The 23,235-nt window shown below is 35.6% G+C and overlaps 1 protein-coding gene across 2 annotated transcripts in view; it reads left to right on the forward strand.

Annotated features, from left to right (window-relative positions):
* dop (microtubule-associated serine/threonine (MAST) protein kinase dop) overlaps positions 1–21,982 on the forward strand; it is a 36,251-nt gene extending 14,269 nt beyond the window's left edge. The window contains exons 1-15 of one of the 2 annotated variants that reach the window (XM_019059204.2): positions 1,307–1,497; positions 3,225–3,456; positions 4,123–4,223; positions 4,706–4,936; positions 6,705–6,877; positions 7,601–7,671; positions 7,941–8,046; positions 8,386–8,507; positions 8,958–9,185; positions 9,573–9,743; positions 10,379–10,613; positions 11,305–11,510; positions 12,095–12,306; positions 12,818–13,174; positions 13,843–21,982. In XM_019059204.2, the coding sequence (XP_018914749.1) occupies positions 1,387–1,497; positions 3,225–3,456; positions 4,123–4,223; positions 4,706–4,936; positions 6,705–6,877; positions 7,601–7,671; positions 7,941–8,046; positions 8,386–8,507; positions 8,958–9,185; positions 9,573–9,743; positions 10,379–10,613; positions 11,305–11,510; positions 12,095–12,306; positions 12,818–13,174; positions 13,843–15,048 (3,762 nt within the window). In that variant the 5' untranslated portion in view covers positions 1,307–1,386 and the 3' untranslated portion in view covers positions 15,049–21,982. Of the gene's footprint in view, positions 1–1,306; positions 1,498–3,224; positions 3,457–4,122; positions 4,224–4,705; positions 4,937–6,704; positions 6,878–7,600; positions 7,672–7,940; positions 8,047–8,385; positions 8,508–8,957; positions 9,186–9,572; positions 9,744–10,378; positions 10,614–11,304; positions 11,511–12,094; positions 12,307–12,817; positions 13,175–13,842 lie in introns of those variants that run through there. The other variant, XM_019059203.2, reaches the window with a different exon arrangement.
* Positions 21,983–23,235: the final 1,253 nt, after the last annotated feature.

Below are 23,235 nucleotides of genomic sequence, written 5' to 3' on the forward strand. Positions count from 1 at the left end.
TTCTGAAGTTTCTCCTGTGATAAGTTCAGGGTTAAAGAAAGAATTATACCTTAATACGTTTTTACTGTTTTCATCTAGGAATATCAGTAATATACACTTTTAATGATATTACAGAAGCGTATAAAAGCGACTGTTTCAATAAAAGTAGTATTGGTGACTGATTTAAATCTTTAACGGGGGATAACAAATGACGGCAGACAATTCTGATTGGCTGGGTTCACACGTTCAGACACTACTATTCATGCCATCAATTTCTATCGTCATGCTTGCTTATTGAGTGCTGATTGTGTTGCTTTCTACGACTGGTTACTTCCTTTTCTTTTCAGAATTTCCAATTCCTGAATTTATTCTTCTTCCTCACAATAAATTCTGGAAATCTTACAGTTGTCAATTTTAAAATCAGAAGAAATCATTGAGGTTGCCCTCCTTTCTTTCAAATAAGCCTCCTTAAATTTTGCCCAAGTAAAAATGAATGTTACTATGGAACCCACAGGCGTTCATAAAATTTGCATAATACTTCCAGTAAAAGTTTCCAATACCTTTGTGAAGACCACTCTAATTTGTATAATTCTAAACTACAGACAAGGTTTTATGTATCCTATCTTTGCGCTAATATAATCATTAAGGAATGAAATATGACAATGTCATCAAAAATTTGAGATTTGAAGTAACTTTGCAAATATGCTATTTGTAGCAATTTCAAGTACTTTCTTCTTCCTCTGTAGACTTAGTATTACATAATCATTCAGAGAAGAATAATCTGTTCACAAGGAAGGCCACTGGAAGTTGGCACGTTTCACTGCACGGCTTTCAGGCACTCAGATAAATCAGATATATATTAAATACTGTCCTTTACATAGATGCCTTTTGGTTTCCAGAATAATTTTCATTTAGTAATTTTTCTTGTAATTTTTTCGATTTTCTGTTCTTTTATCAAAACTAGCTCTTTTCTACTTTCTCAAACCTAAGAGGTCAATTCTAGGGTAGAGATTCTAAAAAGTTAAGTCCTTCTAAATAATAAACCCCCCTTCCCCCCCCCCCCCAAATAGAACAAAAAATGTTATTTTTCACGACAGCCTCTAAAATTGCTTTCCTTTGCAAAAGGTATCTCTTAAGACGTTGGGCATTTTTCTCAAACTACACGTGAGATGTCTCTTAAATCGTTCCTTGACCTGAAAACATCACCTTACCGGACTAAGTTTTCACAAGTGGAGCACTTGTCACTAGAGGCATAGGATATCAGGGAGCTTTACTAACTTGACTTTATCTTGGTAGAGCTTTGAGAGCTGTATTTATCTACACGTGGCTTAGGATGAGAAGTATCAGTATGCAAGTGTACTCCAGCGAAGCAACTTAACCCTCGGTCTGTGTGACTAGTGGTGCGCGATGAAGTCAGAAACGATGACTGACTACTGCCACGTTTACAGTCTTATAAAAATAGAACTATTTAAAATAATTGAACAAAAGTGTTATGATCTGGCTCTTTTACTATGTGAAGTAAGTTTTACCTTTTCAGTGTTCACATTCGCATATTTATATGTAAAAATTGTGAAGTTGATGTCTTGAAAAGTGCCTCCAGGTGTTATTCTGTGGATTTTAAAAGTGCTATCGTAAAGATTGATTGCAGAAATTCTTACCTCGTTTTTTCATCATTTTATTTTGCGTCTTAGTCCATAGGACTTTATTCTTTTGCTATTTTTTATTACTCTTTTCACTGTTTAGGCACATTAAGCACAAAGAAACTATTTGGGGTTAAATGTGTCCTTATTATTGGCTCTAATCATACCCACAACCTGATATCCTCTAGTTTCTTTTGTAATGAATTTCATTCTATTTATCGTCCAAACGAACCAAGTCATGAAGTTATTTAGTCTAGTTAACAATAAACTCAAAATGATATGCTGAACAATAAAATAGATGAGTTCATTTTTAAAGCAAAGAAAATGCAAATTACTCTCTGCTCTTGATTCAGGCATATTCTGTGGGCAATGCTTTATACCTACCGTATTGTTCTTAATTTGATGTACCCTGGAAAGCATTTATGTTCTTAATGAAAGAGACTAGAGAATGGGATGCTTGAATTGAGTTTGTTTGGACCATTGCCTTTGAACTCAGGGTGTGTTTTTTTCATATCTCGTTTAGAAATTATTTCACTAAACATTTTAGTAAAAATTCTTATTGTTTCAAATTCCTTATTACTAAAAATTTTAATTTCACTAATGATGCATTGTTTGCAACCCAGATTCTTGACAACTTCACTCAAAAAATCTTTCAGAATGATTTGATTATTTTTGTCCCTTTTCAATTTCCTGTCATCCTCAGTTTCAATGCAAATTTTTATCTCAAACTAGTTGATTTTGTTATCATCAGGCGAAGCAATGTTTAGGGGGAAAAATTTCATTGGAAGGATTTTGCTCATACTGTTGTCCGGAAGGACTCAAAATCTGAAGAAGCTACTTAGTTTGAAATTATCCAATAAGGTGCTTGTTAAACGATGATGGAGGGTGTAACATAATGCAATCGTAGGTATAAAAATAATTGCTGAGACAAACCGAAAATTTTCCATTCATACGGGCCTTTTAAACTCTCTATAGAAGCTCTTGATGAATACCTTATCTTCAACACCAAAGAATTACTCCAAACATAAAGCAAGCAACGATAAGCAGTGAATAACGGAGTTGTATTCTAGTTGCAGGGAATCAAACTCTGCGTTGCAAGGTTCTAGTTAGGGTCCAGCTGCCACAGCTGAAATTGGCTTTTAAGAGTTGTGAATGACCGGCCTTGAACTGCAATTAATATCTCAGAAGAAAATATTCATTGAAAGACCAAAACTTACATTTTTCTAGCCCAAAATCAACGGTTTCTACAATGAAATAGCAGCACAGCCTCACATGTTGGCAGTGCTGCTTTTAAATCTCCGCAGCATTGGCTGTCATTCTTGACATAAGCACTCACGTATTCAGAATGTGATCACAGTTGAAGACGTACATTGAAGAGTAGAAGAGCTGCTCAGGTTTTGTGATAAGTCAGAGCTAATCATTTAGTGTGGAACCACTTGAGTTGGGAAAAGATTTCAAGTGGTCAGTGGTACTCAGAATGAAGAGGATAAGTGTCACATCAAAATATATTATATGATAGTTTAAAAGTTGCCACCCCCTGATAGTAATATTGTGTCCTCTTTTTCAAATAGGATATATTTTCATTATATTTTCTGTTTGTTACAGACCAAAGAAAAATCTCAAGAAGCTGTCCAGCTTTTAACTGGCACAATCAACAGACTCTTACTAATTATCTCCCGCCCGGCGCGGCTACTCGAATGCCTAGAGTTTGATCCAGAGGAATTCTACCATCTTCTGGAAGAAGTAGAAGGACACGCAAAACTTAACCAAGCAATCAAAGCAGACATTCCTCAGTACATAATTAGTAAGCTAGGCCTCAATCGAGATCCCATCACAGGTATGTGTAGTTTTTTGTTCCCTTTCCAGTATTTTATTTGATTCTCTTTTTGTTCTCTTTCCAAGTATACTGAATAATTTGATGAGTTAATGAAAGGAGGTCATTATTCTTCTCTCTTCACTGAGACAAAGAGCATCAAATTGAGATCTAAAATTGTTAAAATCCCTTGGAAATTTCTCTCGGAGAGAGTCTTTTGAATCTTAAATCTTTTAATATTTTATCTTGTGCTCTAGGGGTGCAAAGAATGTCTGATCTCCCTATCGCAGATTGTGGCAAACTTGAACCAAAAGGCAACTATTGAAAGTAATGATTTTTGTTTTGTTGCTTATCAAATCTAAAAATTGAGACTATTCAGACATTTTTTGTCTGAATATCATTAAAAATGCCTCATCGTCAGAAATCCTTAACCTATGCCCTTTATTTCAATAAACTTCAAATCTTTTTTATGTTTATTTTTATTGGAAGAGGAATTTTCCCCAATTTGTTTTCTTTTATTATTAATTTTGGGACATTTGTAAGAGTAAATGCTCACAATCAGTGATAACGAAAGTAAGTTCCATCAGATATTCCATCAGATAGATTTCCAAGACAGTCAGTGGAATTTTATTGCTTGTTTGATTAAATTCAATCAAATTGACTTGTCACGGTTTAATGTCTTCATTTCAGATATACAGCATGGAGGGCTCTGTGGTGCTGGTTCATTAGAGAGAGTGAACATCTGTCCCCCTTGCACATCCACCCCAAAGCAGGAATCAAAATTTTCAAAAGTAAGGGCACACTCACCCATCATTTATTTCTGAACCTTCTCTTTGTTCTTTTTCAGCATTGCCAATCATTTTACAAGTTGGTCTCTCCACATATGTATGTGGAAAAAGTATGCACCAAATTGCTCAAACATCTTCTACTATGAAATATTCTTATTTTTTACTGGTGTTTTAGAATTTTTGAGCCGTCCCCATATATACACTCTTTTTATTTCTCCTCCCGAAATTGAAATGGACGGCACTAAGTTAAAACTACATTGTATGAAGCACAATCATGTTTTTATTGAATCCATAGATGTTTAATTCCATTGAAGATAATTGAATCAGCAAAACTGAAAAGCTTATCTCAAATATTCTGAGTGAATACCTTCTCCACCACAAGCAGACTTATGAAGGAAGAAAATAATGGAAGTGTAGGGGAATGCTCTCTTATATTCATTAAATTTTGTACCTTTGTTAATGGTCTTAAATTTTGTCCATTTCAGGCACCGTGTGAAGATGACTTCGATTTTATTAAGCTCATCTCAAATGGAGCGTATGGCGCAGTGTCACTTGTGAGGCACAAAGAGACAAAACAAAGATTTGCCATGAAGAAGATTGTCAAAAATAACCTGATGCTTAGGAATCAGATTGAGCAAGTCTTTGCAGAGCGGGACATCATGAGTTTTACAGATAACCCATTCGTGGTCAGCATGTACTGCAGTTTTGAGACAAAGGTATAAAATCAATAGTGATATAATAATGTTTAAGAATCCATTTGCTTTTAACATTCACTCACTTGATCCTTTAAGTGGCTATGAGTCATTAAAATCAGCCCAGCTCTTTTTAAACTGTAAAAGTAATTTTTAGGTGAGTTGAGTCCGTACCCATGATCCCTGAATTCAATACCGTGGTTTTGCTTATCGCAGTTTATTAGCTTATTGTGCCTTTTAATGGATTTCAAATTACATCTTTTAGGTGGAGAATTCAAACGGTGATAAAAGGCATCAACAGAAACTCTCATTCCCAATTTTTCAAGGAACCAGCTACTGAGCATATGTTTGGTCTTTATTTTGTGACCTTTCTCTAAAAACAAGATAGAAAAACCTATCAATGCATCGATTATTCCTTCTAAAACTTTGGGTGGATGGTTATTTCTGTATTTTTAGGCGTGCACCTCTTTGATAACCATCACATTCTCCAGTATCTTAAGCATTTATCTTAGGCTCCCAAAAAAACTGTAGTGAACCAGCTCACTCCAGAAATATCCAAGAGAGCTCATTCTTTCAAAATCTTCTCTACTCGAGCATCTCATGTCGTAAAAAACTCGACTCCTCATCAATTAAACTACTTGAGGTTGAGTCATTATTTGCCCATGTCTCTATTCTGTGTGTCTTCATTCTGCTTCCTCGACTGAAGCAAACTCATAAAATTCTAAAAATATTGAAAGAACCTCTTGAAACCTACACTGGATGTACGCATGTCTCAGAATTCGAAGGGTCTCGTGTTCAAATTTTGAAGCTATCATGATTTATTGCACCTCTTCTGACAACTTATCTGTAAATGCTGTACTATATCGTCTGCTCTTTCCTCATGACTTAGTGCTCTACCCATATCGTCATACCCTAGCATCTCCTAACTTACTTAGTTCAACTTTCAGTAACTTAGTAGACTGGATGGACCAAATTTTGCGTTGAGGAGCATTCATTTCTTCTTCATCCACAAAATTACCTATCTGCTTAGGGGAACTATTTGCATTTATGTTGGTCATAAATGAGGCATAAATTGAAATTCCTAATTGCAAAATGTGTTCTAACAATTGACCAGTAGCACTATGATGAAATGAATTCTAATCGAGTCCCTTTATAGCCATAGTAGCACAATGTAGAATCCATTTCTGATTTTAGGTTTCATGGTTGTCATAAATGGGCACAAAGATTATATTTACATGGGTTGTAAAGTTTATAAACCAGAATGGACTTTGGAACTAAGGAAAAAACAAATGGAGTGAGAGAGGAAATCTAGGAAAAGAATCCAGGAATGAGTGGACCAATGATGATGAGGAACGTTACTATTCGTATAATTTTCCTGCCCGTTTGTGATATCCATGATCCAAGATTGCACAACTCAGGGTGTATAAGGACTCAAGACTCGAATTGAGCGGAGAGCATGCATCTGATGTATACTTAGAAAACCTCTGAATAGTTATCATTCCTTAGCAGTATTTTGAAGAAACAATTTAATGTTGGAAATGTGGGCAGAAGAGTTCACAGTGAACCCAGACTCAGTTAGTGTATTTTATGATGATTTCAACGAAAAACTTACCCCAGTTTCAGGGGTAGAAAACAGTAAGTTCCCCAGAATTATTTTCATCAGAGAATAGTACGCACACAAAAGTGTCAATTTTATGATTAGCATACAAAATTGTCTACATCCAACCAAATTGCATTGCATTTTATATTATCTTGTGCATACTCACGTGAAAGTTTGTATTTTTCCTTCCAGAAACATCTATGTTTAGTGATGGAGTATGTTGAAGGAGGGGATTGCGCAGCATTAGTGAAAAATATTGGACCTCTCCCACCAGACATGGCTCGATTTTATTTTGCTGAGACTGTATTAGCAGTTGAATATTTGCATAGTTATGGTATCGTTCATCGTGATTTAAAACCAGACAAGTAAGTTTTTACTGTATACCTTAAATTGAAAAATAATAGAATCTTTAAATACTTAAGCAGTAAAATTGCAATTTTTTCCAGTTCTCACCCCCCTGTTTCAGTTCTTCCTTACAAGTTTCAAGGAGAGTTTTTTCTTTGTTTTATATTGACACATTTTCACAGGGTTTTAAGGCTCTCGACAAAGAAGAGGGGTCTAAAATCAAGAAAAAAGCCTGACGTAATTTACTAACAAAGAATTATTATCATACCAACTTTTTCGCAGAAGTATACACCACTCATGTTTTTATCTCAGTCACTTATATACATACCAGGGTGATATATTGTGAGGAGTTCTTAAAACGACACAATAAGCACTTTATCAAATCATGCACTGCTGTCGTGCTTTTTTTTAGGGTCTTTAAATCTTTCATGCATGAACTTTCAGTGCAATTAAGTTGAGCAAGCTGTAGAGTTACTGATTCTGGTTAAACCTATTGTGATATCCACTCAAGAATATGAAACTCTGAATTGGATTTATATTTTTGCAAAAAGGAACTATACGCAAATGAAAAGAGTCAAAAAGTACTTTTCCATTTAATTCATTGACTCATAGTTCCTCTCAGCAATTGGACTTTCATTTGTTGCTCCAAGGGTATTTTTTGCTATTATCTGAACGTATGATAATCCTCCTTTTAGCTCTAAAATTTCTTGTTCTCAACTTTCATATATCATTTTTGATTTCAGTTTACTTATCACTGCAACTGGTCATATCAAATTGACCGACTTTGGTCTGAGCAAAATGGGATTGATGTCATGTAAGTTCCCCCCTCATTAATTCTCTCCCTTAAATTCCAACACTCGAAACCAGAACAGTATTCTTTTTCTTTTTCAAAATTTTAGTAGAAAATGATTCACATACTGAGAAGTTTGAACATCAACTTCTAAACAAGATATTTTTCTGACTGGCTCCAAAAATTCATGGCAGAAAACTATTTTTAAATTCTATGAATTTTAATTTCTGATTTTTTATTGATCTTTGTCATCATTTACTTAGTATTTACATCTGAATGATTTGTTTTTCTAGTGGCTACAAACTTGTATGAAGTTTACATTGACCGAGATGCAAGACAGTTCTCTGACAAGCAGGTGTTTGGGACTCCGGAATATATTGCCCCTGAAGTAATCTTAAGGTAGGTGGATAAATATCACTCCAGACTGAAAAAATGTCATTTTAAGTTCTGTTTGTAACCACAAAACACAAGCCTAGCCAATTTTCTATCATATTTGTAAAATATAATAATTTAATTGGGGGAAAAAACCATATATGTATTCAATTTGCTCAAAAAACCAGTTTTTGTTGTGTTAGCTAGCTTGTTTTTGACCTAAAACTCAACATTGATTATATTTGATAAGTGATGAGTTGAATAATCAGTAGTTAGATAACTGGTGGTCGGACAATCTGGGTATCACTGAATTTCATTTCATATTGGCATTTTGTATCTTCAATATTGTTATTGTTTATGTTTCAGGCAAGGTTATGGCAAGCCTGTGGATTGGTGGTCGATGGGAATTATTTTATATGAGTTTCTGGTTGGTTGCGTTCCATTTTTTGGCGATACTCCGGAAGAACTATTTGCCCATGTTGTCAATGGTAAGGCATAGCTTTTTTTCATCATGCAGTAGAAACTTTACCCCAGAAATTCATCCAATTCATCTGAGTCATTTTGAAGAGCCTTTAAAACGTTTCAAGGACTTACGGAGAATAGGGGACTGGGGTGGCTAAGTTTTGTCACAGAGTGTTGTGGAAGCAGCTTGTATTGATAGCCTAAGTGCAAAACCACGTACCTCCATTGCAGTGATTCAATATTGAACTATTATCTTATTTTTTCGAAGAGGACCAAGCCATCTCCATGGCTTGAAATTTGTACTGAATATATTCTGATAATGGAGGAAAAAATCAAGGAATTACATAAATTACTTTTCAAAAGAAACTAGCCGTTTTCCAGTTGCACTTTGGCCACTGATATTTGTGGTTTTTTTATTACATGGATGTTTGAATATTTTTTAATTCCTACTAATCAAAATTTTTTTTTGTCTTCAGACGACATTGAATGGCCAAGTGATGATGAGTGGGTCATTCAAGCAGAAGCAAAAGACATCATTACAGCACTTCTGCAGCAAAATGCACGCAATCGCCTGGGTAGCGCAGGACCGCATGAAGTTAAAGAGCATCCCTATTTCTATGGAGTTGATTGGAATTCACTTTTGCGTCAAAAAGCAGAGTTTGTTCCTCAACTCGAAAACGATGAGGACACCAGTTATTTTGATTGTAAGTCACTTTTATGTAATGCCCAATGTGTGTTGAATCTATTTTAAGAGTTTATGATCAAAATCATACTTGCAATGAGCTCTAACTTCTTTGGATCGGATTTTTAATCCATTTTGATTTCTGCTTAAAGTTAGAAACTTTTTTAGTCAATGCATGTAGAAGACGTATGTCTCATCTGTCCAACCATCCAAAATAAAAAAATGTAGAAAGTTTGTTGAAGTTGTCTGACTTTTTTTTACTAAGCTTGATATGTAGCATTTTTCCCTGAGCAAAAATTCAAAGAATTACTGAAATTAATCAAAACGTAGTTTATATGTGATTATTTTTTGATTTTTGTATATTTTTAACAAAATTAAATCCAAATTATCCCTATTTTTCTGTACATAGCACGGCTTGATCGCTACAACCATGACCTTGGAGAAGATACCGATGACAATGACGAGACGTTTTTGCTGGGATCTTTCTCTTCTTGCTCTCCTCAGTATCGGAAAGTTGTCCCACCTCAAGATACTATAGGCTCTTCAGTAAAGAAAGCAATTTTTACTGTTGGAGACTCAGGTAATTAAGTTGAGAGACTTATGTCTTTTTATTGTCAATATTTTCAGTCCCTCCAAAGGAAAAGTACGTTTCTTGAGCAATAAAGATGCGCTGTAGAATACCTGCTTATCATTGGTTTCATCTACATTCATATTATTTGATGAGGATAATTATCCCAACGTTGATTGATGACTGCGAGAGCACCATGATTGAATATTTTATTTCTGTTTTTCCTTTATCCTTAAAATTTAGAATATATTCCTGTTTCTTTCCTCTCATGTCATGATTAGAAGTCCTTCAGAGTAATCTTAAATTGTATTGCAATCTTAGCCATATATTTTTGTTAACTTTTTTCTATAAATAAGAATATTTGGAAGCTAACATGCAGGAAATCCAGTCAAATTAAACTTTATAAATCCAAAAGCAAGTCAGCATTAGACAAGTTCTCTATTCTATCTCCTCTTTCAATGGTAAAAAAGCATAAATTGTTTTTTGTGGATTAAATTTAAATGTGGTTTAAAGAAGATGTCAAATACATCTTAATTCTCTTGATTCATAATTTACAGACCAAAAACCATCAATGACTCAAAAATCTATACACTTTTGCAGTGAGATTTATTCCAAACACGAATAACCATTGTCTTTTTTTTGTGCAGGCCAATCGGAAGATCAACAGGAATCCAGTAATGGTCACGATAATTCAGATCTGGAAAACAGTCCTCGAAGTGGAGATAATTCTCTGACAAATCGGGCTAATTTCACCATAAGCACACCGGAGTCGTCGCAAACAGATAGTGATGATGTCTCCCCCCAGATCCACCGCAAGAGGAGACTCCATAGTAAAGAGGAGTTGCCACGTTTCTCAATCTCAGTCGAGGAAGACCAATCTCAGTAAGTGTTTTGACATCAACCTTCAAACTTTCCTGTAGATCGCTACTGGGGTAGTGTTTAAAATCGAGAAGTTTTGAATACTTACAAATCTTCTCATAAATGACTTGATTTATTTTAGATTTTTTAACTATAAAGATCATGGATTTGTCGTTCTTTTACCACCCTATTCTCCCCTCCCCTCTTTTATGATAGAAAGGTTCTACTAGAACCAACTCCTCCCTTTTCAAGTCAAGACTTTTTGAGAACAAACTAATCTAAGTTTCCAAGTGTGAATTTGTGTTTAGATGGAATGACTTCATTCTAAAATTCGTTGAAAAAACTCCATCACTATACCATTTGATTTAAGTCTCAAGCAACTTTTAGTAATTTGAATTATTGAAAATTATCAAATACTAACTGAGTCTGCCTTTAGCAAGGCGGATAAAGAATGCAAGGTAGCATTTCGATTTTGGCTGCCATCTTGAAGCGCTGTGACGTCAAGAGGGTACAGTTTTTGCCGTGCAATTCGAGGTTGAGCCGGCTCCCCCGGCCTCGGCTGGCCCATGTACCCGATACCATGTGACGTCCAGAGGGTACAAAATGCAACCACCATTCTTTATCCGCTTTGTTCCTTTAGTAAATTTATTTCAATGCTGTTTTTTGTTTCTTCTTATTTTCAATCATGCTTTATCTTAATTTTCTTCATTAACAGTGACACATCAGGCACACTACAATCAGTCTCATCACCTGATATGCACAAAGATCTATCTGCTGTTTTTGAAAAGAGCAAGAATTCTCCCGATAAATCTAACTTATTGCGGATGGCTGTTTCTCCAATCTCTCTTGGAGGCAAGCAAAAATCAAGAGCTGTGATAAAAAGTTTCTCTGCCTCAGGTCTCTCTCTCATGATTCCCTCAGGTAAGGACTACAACAGTATCTATTCAAACATGGGAAAAACATTATTTTAATCTTATTTCTAAACAATCTTTTAATCTCAACACATTGATTGCCAGGATGTCTAGGGTGCATATTTCCTGTGGTACCAGGGTGATCCTCCTTTCTCCTCCCCTCCCTCCTCCCTCCCCACAAAAGCAAAAGTATAGCAGTGCATTCTGCCGCAGGGGCATACCAGTTGTGAGACATAAGGATACTCATCATGGGCCTTAAGCAACAACTGCGACATTTGCTGGCCTCATGGGAGCCTGACAACAGGAGTGACCGTTTCTTGGTCGAAATTGGCGCCTTGGTTTGGCAATCGCAAGATCTTTTAATATCGGTCAGTATGACTGGCATGGCTGGCAACACTTAAAGAAACAAAATAAAATATCAAATTTACCTTCATAAAATTACGTACATCAAAGAAAATGCACCTTAGAAGATGAAATTTTCATAACGTGTACCAAAGAATGAGAATTGTAACCAAACAGTCATTTGCAGTAAATAGCTTTTTGTCAGTTCTTTTAATGTGATATTCATTCAAAAATGTCTCTTGGTGCTTGCAGATGAATTTCCACAACCTATACAGTCTCCCGGTGGTTCAAGCACAGCAAGTTCTAGAGATACATCTCCCTGTCGGGAATTATCACCTTTAGTCAATTCATTAAAACCACCGATCATTATTCGTCGGGGGCCCTCAGGATTTGGATTCACTGTCCACACGATACGTGTGTACTATGGTGATTCAGATTTCTACACAATGCACCATTTAGTTAAGGTAAGATTAATCATCACTTAACTTTCAATTTCATGGATCGGATCTCTGTAAGGGCTGATGAAGATATGGCAAATAATAAGCAATATCCTGAAAGGGTGCTCAAAAGTAAAAACAGTCATTAAGAATTTTTCTGGTAATATTCCTTTCCTATTTGCGCCTTAAAAGTTAAAACAATTAGATCGACAAGTCTGTAAAATTTCTACATAAATATCATTATAAATTTTAAAGCGTGTCAGTTGAGATTGCAACTAAACAGCGCCCCCCACATGGTAAGAATTATCTCCCTAAATTTACTTACACACCCAGCATATTTCATTTAAATAAAAAGAAGGGAGTGTGAATAAATATTCTGATTGGGTCTGACAATCACAAAAAATTGTAAGATCATGCCCTCTAAGTTCTTTAAAAAGCAAAAAATGGAATAGTAACCTAATTGTATTTTTAATTTTTTCAAATTTTGATACACCCTGTTATGAAAAAGATTTGATGATAACTCTTGTCCCTTTTTCAGGCTGTTGATCCAGGTAGTCCAGCATTTGAGGCTGGATTGCGCCCTGGTGACTTGATCACTCATATTAATGGAGAAGCGGTCCAAGGCCTATACCACACACATGTCCTACAGCTGCTCATGACAAACCGAGATAAAGCATCGCTAAGAGCGACTCCACTAGAAAACACATCCATCCGCACTGGTGGTCGTAAAAGAGAACCAGGTCAAGGGAAACTGGCTGCATCTCGCAAAGCCCATCAAAGAGCGAAAAGATCTCAGCGTCGAGGAGAGTTCCCTGCAGATCCTAAACGTCGTCAACACAAAGCCTCGCTTTTCCGCAAAATTAGCAGTAAAAGAGCAAGTGCTGAAATGCAACAGGTGAATAAACTTTCCTCATCATTGACCCTCAAAAGTTTGGATAATTATAGGTGTCCTGGTCTTTCTGTCTTTAAAGTTGATCAAAAAATTTGTCCTACCGCCCTAAAAGACTTAGATACATAAATATTCTGGTCTTCCTTTAACTTCAAATCGGAAAAATTTTGTGAATTTCCTTTTTATGAAGAAAATTTTCGTGATCTCCAGTGACGTTTTATTTAAAATCAGTTAAAAACCATTTAAGTTTCGCATGTTGCGTGCTTCAGAGTTTGCATGTATGTTACAAGAGCACTAGAGCTTATCAAATGTTTTGTAATTTTGACCAATTTTTTTTATAGACACAGCAAGCATGTAGCAATATCTCCCTACTCTCCAATGAACTCTGGGGATAAAGAAAACCAAAGCTTATTTTTTAAGCTATTAGCTGTCGGGCCCTGGCCTGGCACAATATTCAACGATTTGGTTTATAAAGACTCTTCATTCTGTTCACTTAATTTTACCTCAATACCCAATATTATAGTGGTGGCTGCTTCAGTCCTTAATCTATCATATTTTTCTCTAGTTATTCTTTCTTTGTGCCATCACCTACTTCCTTCAAGGTTAATAACTGTTAATTGATGATCGTTTTTTTATCAAAAATAGCTGAATAACAAAAACATTCTCTTTTCCAGCTTGGTGCCAGTGCATCCTCTCCATCCATTCCAACAGTGTATGCAAACCGTAGTTTTCAAACATTCTCTCGTTCACTCTCCTCCAATCAAGAAACAATCCCATGCTCTCTCTCACCTCAAAAAACGCTGGTCCGATCTCCAACAAGCCGAGCTCCGCCACCCTCACCAGACTCGCCGTGCTCGCCGGAATCGTCACAATCTTCCTCTGGTTCATCCTCCTCGTCTCCAGCTCCATCTGGCTCAGGCCATTTCCAGCGGCCATCCACTCTCCACGGTCTGAAACACAAACTTCACTCAGCCTCTAAAGGTGTCCACACGCCCAACCGTCGCAAATCAGTCGGACACATTCCTCTGTCACCTTTAGCACGCACCCCTTCTCCCTCCCCATTACCTGCCTCCCCTACTCGGTCACCCTCACCCCTAGCTTTTCCACCAGGACATCAGCCGGGCAGCTCAAACCAAACTCAATCGTACTCCCCAGGCCCAGTTACTTCAAAGAAAAGCTTTGGACGACCAAAAAATGGGGAGCCTGGTTCCCCTCTGCTACGCAGAGCTCTTTCACCAGACCGTCTTCACCCAAGAAGTGCTGAGGCCAAAAATAATTCCATCTCACCCCTTTGCGATCCAGCTTTGAAAGTAATTTTGCATGCGCCCAGGGTCACGGTCACCTCCAAGTCACCACCAACCAGTTTGCGACCTGTGGCAGAATGTGAAGGTCAAGATTCAGAAAAATCTCATGAAGGGCCTCCTCGCTCAAAACTGGCAGAAAAACCTCGCAGTTTTGAAGAAGAAAGATCAAGTGTCCTTTTCGCCAATACAGCTAGCCCAGAGCGCAAGTTTTCAAAAAGTGAGGATCGGAGCGAGTGTGAATTTCACCCAAGTTCTCACTCGTTGCCGAGAATTGCTGAAGAAAAAGACTCTCCAGCAGCGAAGGATGATCAAGAGCCTGAATCGACACCAGTCGTAACCCACAAGTCCAAGTCAAAAAGCTCCCAATCAAAGAGTGGCTCTCGGAAAGGGAAAAATAAAGATAGGTCGAAACATGATGACCAAGAAGCAAGTAAAAGTGGAGAAAGTAAGTCCAAGTCAACCTCTGCCAGGTCAAGGTCTTTGGAAGGGGTCGAAGGTGGATCCAGTCAAGATGCAGGCAGAAGATCTGCAAGAGATAGGCGTGAGCTCTTCAAATGTTCCTCAGTCAAAGAATAATCCTTTATTTTACTAGGCAGCCATTCATTTTATTCAGGTAAATTATGAAAGTTCAAGCTTGAATCCAACTTAATTGTTCAAGCCTCTTAGTTCTATTTAACATTGTTCCACTCAATACATAAAGGGCCTAAGGGTGTACAACCTTTTTCTTAGGTTTGCTGGTTTTTTCTAAATCACGTAAACGATATTTTAATCGCAGAAATCACCCTGTTACATCTTGTTTCTTACAAATTTCTCAATTTTTTTTTTTATTCAATTTGTTTCCGCTGTCTTTCTCATAAATTCTCAGAGAAATATATAATGGCATTGGTTCTATATTAAGTAAAATAAGAGGGCTCTTCTCTGGTTTTTCTCTTCCTGACTTATTTCAATGAGTGTGCTGTACTATCAGATATTTTGCATTATAAATTATTTCAAGTTCGTATTTAAGGTAGGTAGGGATAAAAACTGCAATTTTAACTTTTTAAAAATTACTTCTCTTACAAGAATGAACCGTTCAAGAGTTACTTGAAAATTTTCCTTCAATTAATTTAAATTTATTCTCAAGGATTTTGGCAAAATCTCTCTCATTACATTTGCTCTCATTTATTTTAAAATCACACGAAAAAGTCAGCAACGAGTTGAAAACTTTACTTGTTAAATGAGAAACTATCTTGCGACCGTGATTTTCTTATGATTTGTTAATTTATTTTAATAGGTGAAAAGGGTAAAAGGGAGTTCCTGGATCATGAGACCAATTCGCTATTCTGCAGAAAATGGTCACCCAGCAGCAACGTTGTCTGACCTCAATTAAAAATTCAAATGATTCAGTAGCCTTATCAGTAATTTTTGAGAGAGACAGTACTTTTTGTCTCCCTCGATAAATGCTTCTACAGAGCACAGCATTTTCCTTGTGCAGATAATTAAAGGTGCGAAGATTGATCGGGATCAAAACCCTTCCTGTATGCATGATAATTAGAGAGTATCTCCTCTTGTAAAAATGGGCATAATTGTCAGGAAAAGTCTATTCGTTTGTTGTAGACGCTACATTTTAAGTATCTTGTATGTTTAAGTAACCCCTTTTTGTGTGATAATACCTTTAAAGTTTTATCTTTCTCTTAACTAAATTAGTTTGGTTTAAAGTCCATCGCTACTATGCTATGGGAGAGCGCCATGTGAACCATCACCCTGAAACGGAATTAATTGTATTTGAAGTCTGAAAAGGCCTTTGATGTCAATAATATTTTGTTGTTGTTAGTGCAAATCTTCCTCAATATTTTTGAAGCACTTGCACCAAAGCAGAAAAGTTGTCACTTTCTCAAGCGAAGACTTCTCTGCTTTTGCCACCGAACAGAATTGTCTTGATAATCCATGAATCACTAAAAAAGTTTCTTTGCTTACATGGCGATCTCTCTTGGGATAGAAGATTAGTCCAATTCAGTGATACATCTTCAACATGTCTATTACAAAATTAAATCGTATCGTATCATAAATTCGCTGTTAGTCATCTCTAATATTCATCTCATTTTAGAAATTCTCGCTTGTCTCTATTTTGTCTATATTTTTTTATTCCTAAATGCAAATGCACTAATCAGGTGTCGCCTCTCTGTTTGAAGACTCATCCGAAATTCTTTTGTCCTAAGGTCAATTCTGTGGACATCCCTCATTCATTTTATTTATTTTTTTACCTTCATTTATACTGATTTCAATCACTATCTCAAGTGATACAAAGTATATTTTGTGATAAGAAAAAGTCATCTCCTTTTTACAATCAAATAAGAATTGTGTGTAAAATGAAAGTATTAATGAACTCATTTTTTTCTTTAAATTTGTACGTGCGACTTAAGTTCTCTCTTGGTGTCCAACAATTTCGTAAACTCAGGAGCCAAACTTTCCAAAATTTCAAAGCAATTTTTTGCTTTTATTTTATTATTTAATCAGTGCAGACTTGAACAGTTACAGGCATTTAATCGGCAAAAATAAAATATTTAATTCAGAATTTCAGATGCAACAAATTAGATTGATAATGAATGATCATGAATCTCTCTCTTTTTCAACTACAATTTCCAAGCCTTCAAATACAAGTTTCACATACTTGATCATTATGATTGTCATTTCTAAATGTTAGTATCTAAAATGATGATCTTTCAATTCTATTCTCTAGTTCGTTTCTTTTGGTCATCTTGATGAGAATTGTAAAGGTAGAAAAGAAAGCATTTGAATTCACTGTACTCTAGTGTGAGAATCAAGGAAATAAAATATGGAACAGCAGTAAATCTATCAATAGACATAGTGTGAGGAAAGGTTTTCAATGTTTAATTGAATGTTCAAAGTTACATCAATCCAAACCTACAGCCTTGAATTTGCTGATTGGACTAAGTGTAGAAATGTATTTTTATCATGTTAAATTTATGTCACTTATGCACCTGAGTTTGCTCTTATTGTTGTTAATTTGAGGGAAAGTCATAGGGTCGCATGCAACCGTAGGCTAGTGGAGCCTGAGGGTTTGTTGAGCCCCGTAATTGAAATGCCCTCAGTGTACATATACTCGTGTGGTTGTCTGTAGGTATATTTTAATTATTTTAGCACCTATTTGTCAGTGTTATTTTCATTCTTGTTGTCATGTCTACTAGTTAGACTGTACAACTTGTAGTTGACCCTCCATTTGCATCAATTCCAATGTAATGTCACTAATTTGTGTCATGACTTGGAACCTCTGTCATCATCAAAATCTTCCATTTTTAATTTTCAAAATTCCGGAAGAGCTTTATCTTAATTCTGCCGTGAAACATGTCAAGCAATGGAATAAAAAATGTGTCCCCTGTTAGGATGTAAGCATTTTTCAATATTCGTTGCAGCATTTTTGTGTGAATCTATTATTTCCCCAATATTCTTTGTGCAGTTGTATCAGAGACTAAAATATTATGAATTTGGAGCGTCAACTACACCTAAACTGAGCTTTTCATACAGTATTCTAGTAAGAATCATCTTGCAGGCTAAACTTTGGAAGCTACCGTTAAGTCTATTGAAATAATTTGTGAGAGCTTAATTAATTATACTGATGCCAATAGGTCTCCCTATTCCAAGGGTATTTTTTATTTTATCATTAGGGAATCATTTGTGATCAATTTTTTTCCTACTATACCTTGATTTGTTTTACTCAGTTATTTGTTAGGTACATATTGACCTTTTAAAGATACCAGGAATATACCATCAGAACTTGCATTTTTAGCGTTGCAAATATTAAGTTTGTGGACTGTCATCTACATTGTTATCTGTGAGATATCTTTGGCAATAACAAATATCTCTGGTCTCTACCATTTAGGCTCACCATCCTACTTTGCCTAAGATAATTTATCTAAGTGCAATCCAAGAGAAACTTGACACTATTTCCTTGAGAATTTTTTACTGCATCCATGACCTAGTTGAGTTATCAGTGAAAATCGTTTGCTTCAAAGTGCCAACTCAAATTTGTGATTTCAATCAATTTGCTTATTTTTTGGCCAAAAAGGTGTTTTTTTTTTTTCTTCTTCTATTTAGTGGAGTACATGAACAAGTTAATCAAATTATAGTGAAGGTCTCCCAATTCTTTCTGTGATTTCGCCCAATTTTCTCTCTCACTTCACAGCAAGGTGAATCTTTTTTTGATTAATTTATCACTTAAATTTCTCATAAATACTGAAAACAGTAATTTCAGTTCGATTTCATCTATCACCTATCGACCGAAATGTACGGTGTAATACTTATACCTCACAAGATATTCCTCCTTACCAACAAAACATCCGGTTTTTTTTGTGATTAGTTACTCATTAAAGGATGCACACCTTAAGACGTATATCGATTCACCTTGGATTAACTTCAAAGTCCTCTCCAAGTTGTACTGCTGAAATCCTTAGCTTTCCACTGATAATGGACGACTGTTGTTTTGATCTGGTATTTAGTTAAACTGCCATTTAAGTTATATATTGTTTCCCCTTTTTGAATGTTTATATTTTTGTGTGTAATGTCAGTAGTGACAAAGCTTGGTGGCGTAGTAAATTAGGAACCATGTTTGTCATTATTGTGTGTACAGTATTTATTATTGACCTACTATGTTAAGTTTTATTTTGTTCTTTTTGCTCTTTGAGATCTGGGAATCTAAACTCTTCTTGTCCAAAGGAAATCGAGCTTGCATCCCTCTCTAAAAAGATGCCGCTATAATTTTACTTAGTTTTTCAAAATCATCAGTCAAACACATCACATACTATGATGCCTTGAGCTCTATGTATCGCACCAGTGTCCATCTCTCTGGTGCGAAAATTTTTTATCTGATGGGCAAATATTTTTGAAGCCAAGTCCAAGAAAACAAATTTCAGTACAACACAAGTTTGATGACTATGCTTTCAAATTTCTACAAAGATACTGTAAAAAGTTTGAGAAAAAACCCTCAGATTTTCTTAAAATTAAATTTCCTCTGTCTGATTAACTACGTCATTGTAAATCTGTCAAAGAGTGTGTAAACCGAAAATCAAGCAATCGATTTGTGAATTGCAGGTGTTTTCTAAGTTTGGTATTTTCTTCAAACAATGTCATTAAAGAACTTATTAACATTTTACTTTCCCATTGGATAAATATGATACGTAATATATCTCAGGTTGTTTGTTGTAATGCATTCAATTTTCATTTTTTCAGTGTACAAAGATATCCCTGTAAGAGGCCCAAAGAGATTGCCGTTTTTTGTAAAAATACACCATAAATTATTGACTTTTAAAGCCAATTCGCAATGATGCAGGCTCATATTATCTCAGCTTTTTTAAAACAAGAAGACTAGATTTTTCTGACCTCAAATGTTTGCGATTCAGTTTCATCACAGAGTACTCAATTAGGAGGTATCTGCATTTTGTGTCTAGTTCCCTCTAGTCTAACCATACCAGTGTTTAAAATCACTTGTTCTCTCACTCTCTGCACACATTTATCAGATTTTGTAGTCTTTCTATGTTTGTGAAGTAAAATGTCTGTATTTTTCTTCAGAATAACCTGACCAGAATTTACACCTCATGCTTGAGCTCATTTCTACTCTAAGTAGTTTACAAAATAGGTCACTCTGTAGGCAGATTATTCAAACTCATTAATTATCAAGAAATCAGGATGAAACAAAGCTGATATTGAACAGTGACATCTATTGGTTGAATCTTTCAACACCATTTTGTGTTGTGAATTTTTCATAGGCCGTTGGTAAAACTTGCTGTAATATTCAATTTTAATTTAGCCATCAAAGAGCCTCCATGATCCAACTAACTAATAATACCTTTTAATGTCAACTTAATCGTGAAGTAACCTGCCATTAATCTACCAACTTTAATTATCAGCCCTCAGCCTTGCTCATTGATGACCATCCGAAAGAGGTATAAATTTTGGACAGGTGTATCAACTGAATTTTTTTTTTTAAAATGTCAGTCTCTGTGAAGTCGATTCGCTTTCCTCTACGAAGGAAAAAATATTGTAATGTTAGTCTTAATGCTGTCTACCAACTCGTGAAATATTCATCAACGCTCCTCCTCCATCCCCCTTTTCCTACCCTTTCAATGTGCTTTATTTACATTGTTTTAATCAAAGCATTTAAGCATCAACTCATGATAAATAGACACATTGCTCTAATTTTAGTCCGATCTGTTTGTGCTGTAACTTTGCCAGCACCAACATATGTATATGGTCATAAATCTATCAGTCAGGTTGATGCTTTACAGGGAAATTTATTTTCTCTCTCTTCAAAGCTGTCAAAAAGAAAGATTGCAAATTTTTATTACACTTTTTCTGTCATGAAAATCTCTAACAAAAATTCTGCAATAGCTCAACAGGTTTTCCTTCTTTTCTTGTCGAAAAGAAGTAGAAAATTCTGCCTTTGTAAACAATGAGGAGCCGATTTTAGGCAATCCAGCAGCCTAAATTCTCTGTAATTTATTCAATCCATTCATTGTCCAACAAGTTTTCTTTTTTAATCTGAATTCATTGTGTGTAAAAATTTAAACTGCACAAGCAGAATTTCATGAATCAATACCCTTTAGGTATTATCCTTTGAACTTTATGTACATAGGTTTTTGTAAATGAAACCTGCTTTCCCTCTCTCCTTGTATTAGTTTTAATCAATTTTTACCATTAATACTTTGATTGGAGCTATCTGCTAGATGCATTGAATACGAGTATTAAAGTTCCCCTTCTCTTAACCTGTTAATGTTTGTTAATTTTGTGTAAATAGATTATTTATACTTACCTACTTGGTAACACTTAAGATCCATCAAGATGGGGCGCATCATGCCTTGATGGGTGCTTGAAAATGTCTTAAAACCTTTTGAATTGATTTTAAGAAGTCTGATGCAGTTTAGCAGATAGATGCCTGAGTTTTGTAACAATTTTCAATCCAAAACGTTTCAAGACATGATTTTTTGCCTCAATTTACCCTTGATATTGAATGGAAAATCCTTGGTTTCTACACTCAAGAATGCAGTAACTTTACACAATACCCCACATGGGGATTAAAATGTAATTGGAAACTTACAACTTTAATTGGTGTGCAAATGTTAAAGCTGGAAAAACACGTATCCTAATGTATGACGTGGCGAATCTTCCACCATGCCAATTTTTTTATATGGAAAATTGAACAATGTAATTTCCTGAAAATTTTGGCTACTTTTCCTCGTGGTGTGAAGAACACTCTGTAAAATTTGAAGCAATTGTGTTTTCCATTTCAACAATATAAAACAGCAAAAATTTTTAAACATCAAAATCGAGGTTCGTGTTTTCTCCAGTTACACCATTAATATGTTATCTTTATTGTTCATTCAATGTCTAAGAGAAGAGTGTGATGAATATTTTCTGATATCCAAAATTAATTAATACCTGTACCAATTAACCTCTCATCGTTTAAATGAAAGGAAAAGGAATATGTTGATTAAACAATGGAATTCTTTTTTAAAAATTTGTTCTGATTTCACGCTCTTTATTTCCTAACACTGCCCACATTTTTGGAAAGGCAAAATCAATTTTATTTAGTTCCTAAATAAAGGAAAAAAACATACCATACCCAGATTTACCGGGTAAACAACCTAGGTAGTTGCATAGGGGCAGCAAATTGCAAAACAAAGGCGACTGAGACAATAGTGCTCTGAAAATTGTGTAATTATTTAGATATTTTTTTTGTAAATCAACAGTTACGAGGGTACATAAACTTTGACAATTAAGAAGGTGAAACTTGCTAAAAAAAAAGTTAAAACACCATTTTTTGACAGATTTTTGGAGAGGTCCCCAAGACCTCCCATAATACATCCCTTTTTCCTCTGCTGAAACTATCGTGGGTGCGGCAAAATTCTAGTTGCGTCGGGGTGGCGAAAAGTTAAATTGGGGTATAACATGTACGATTCTAAAATAATTCCAAATCCGCAGCTCATACGCTTGCAGAAAAATGAAATTGCTGTCATAAAGTTGTTCAAACGAAAAACTATTTTAAAGTAGGAGAGTCAATTGCACAATCCGAATCATCGAAAATGCTGCAAGTACCTAGTACTGTTGGCCCTCGAAAGTCAGAGCTCAAATAGGTATTTAAGTCACAGTAGACTTTGGATTCAACAAAATGTGCCTCAGTTAGAAAGTTGCCATCGTTACAGAGGGCATCACTTTACTTTATATATCTTACGTCTAACCCTGTGCCTCAAAAGTTTAATGTCTGAATCGTACATGATTGTATTTCATTCATCAGGAGTGAGAGCCATTTTGCTTTTATTCAATGCACACCTTGCTCTGCATGCGCAACAATGAAAACGATTCTTGCGTCTCATTACAAAGCCCAGGAACAGAGCAACTGTCACAAACGAGAGAAATACGATCATTATGTTAATCCCAACGCATTGATACAACTATTCGTACTTGATGGATGTCCGTGTCGCATACATGAAAAATTGAAGGCGCAATGCCCCGCAGCAGAAACTCTGGGCTGCCTTCTCCTGTTAAGACCACTGTTTTAATGGACGAGGAACCTTTAAAAAACCGGGCGGCTTTCATAAATGCCACGTCTCAGTATCTATCACGCTTTTCAGGTTGACTTTTTTTTAATTGTGGCTAGTTCTCCATGGCCTTTTCGGTTTTGCTCGCATTATTTTGGTGCCTCGTGGCTCAACTACAGAAAGTGCCATCGAAATATGCAGGAAGAATTTTTATGAACAAGTTTCCCGGGGA

This window comes from Bemisia tabaci, chromosome 6 (assembly GCF_918797505.1).
Source record: "Bemisia tabaci chromosome 6, PGI_BMITA_v3".
Taxonomy (NCBI): Eukaryota; Metazoa; Arthropoda; class Insecta; order Hemiptera; family Aleyrodidae; genus Bemisia; species Bemisia tabaci.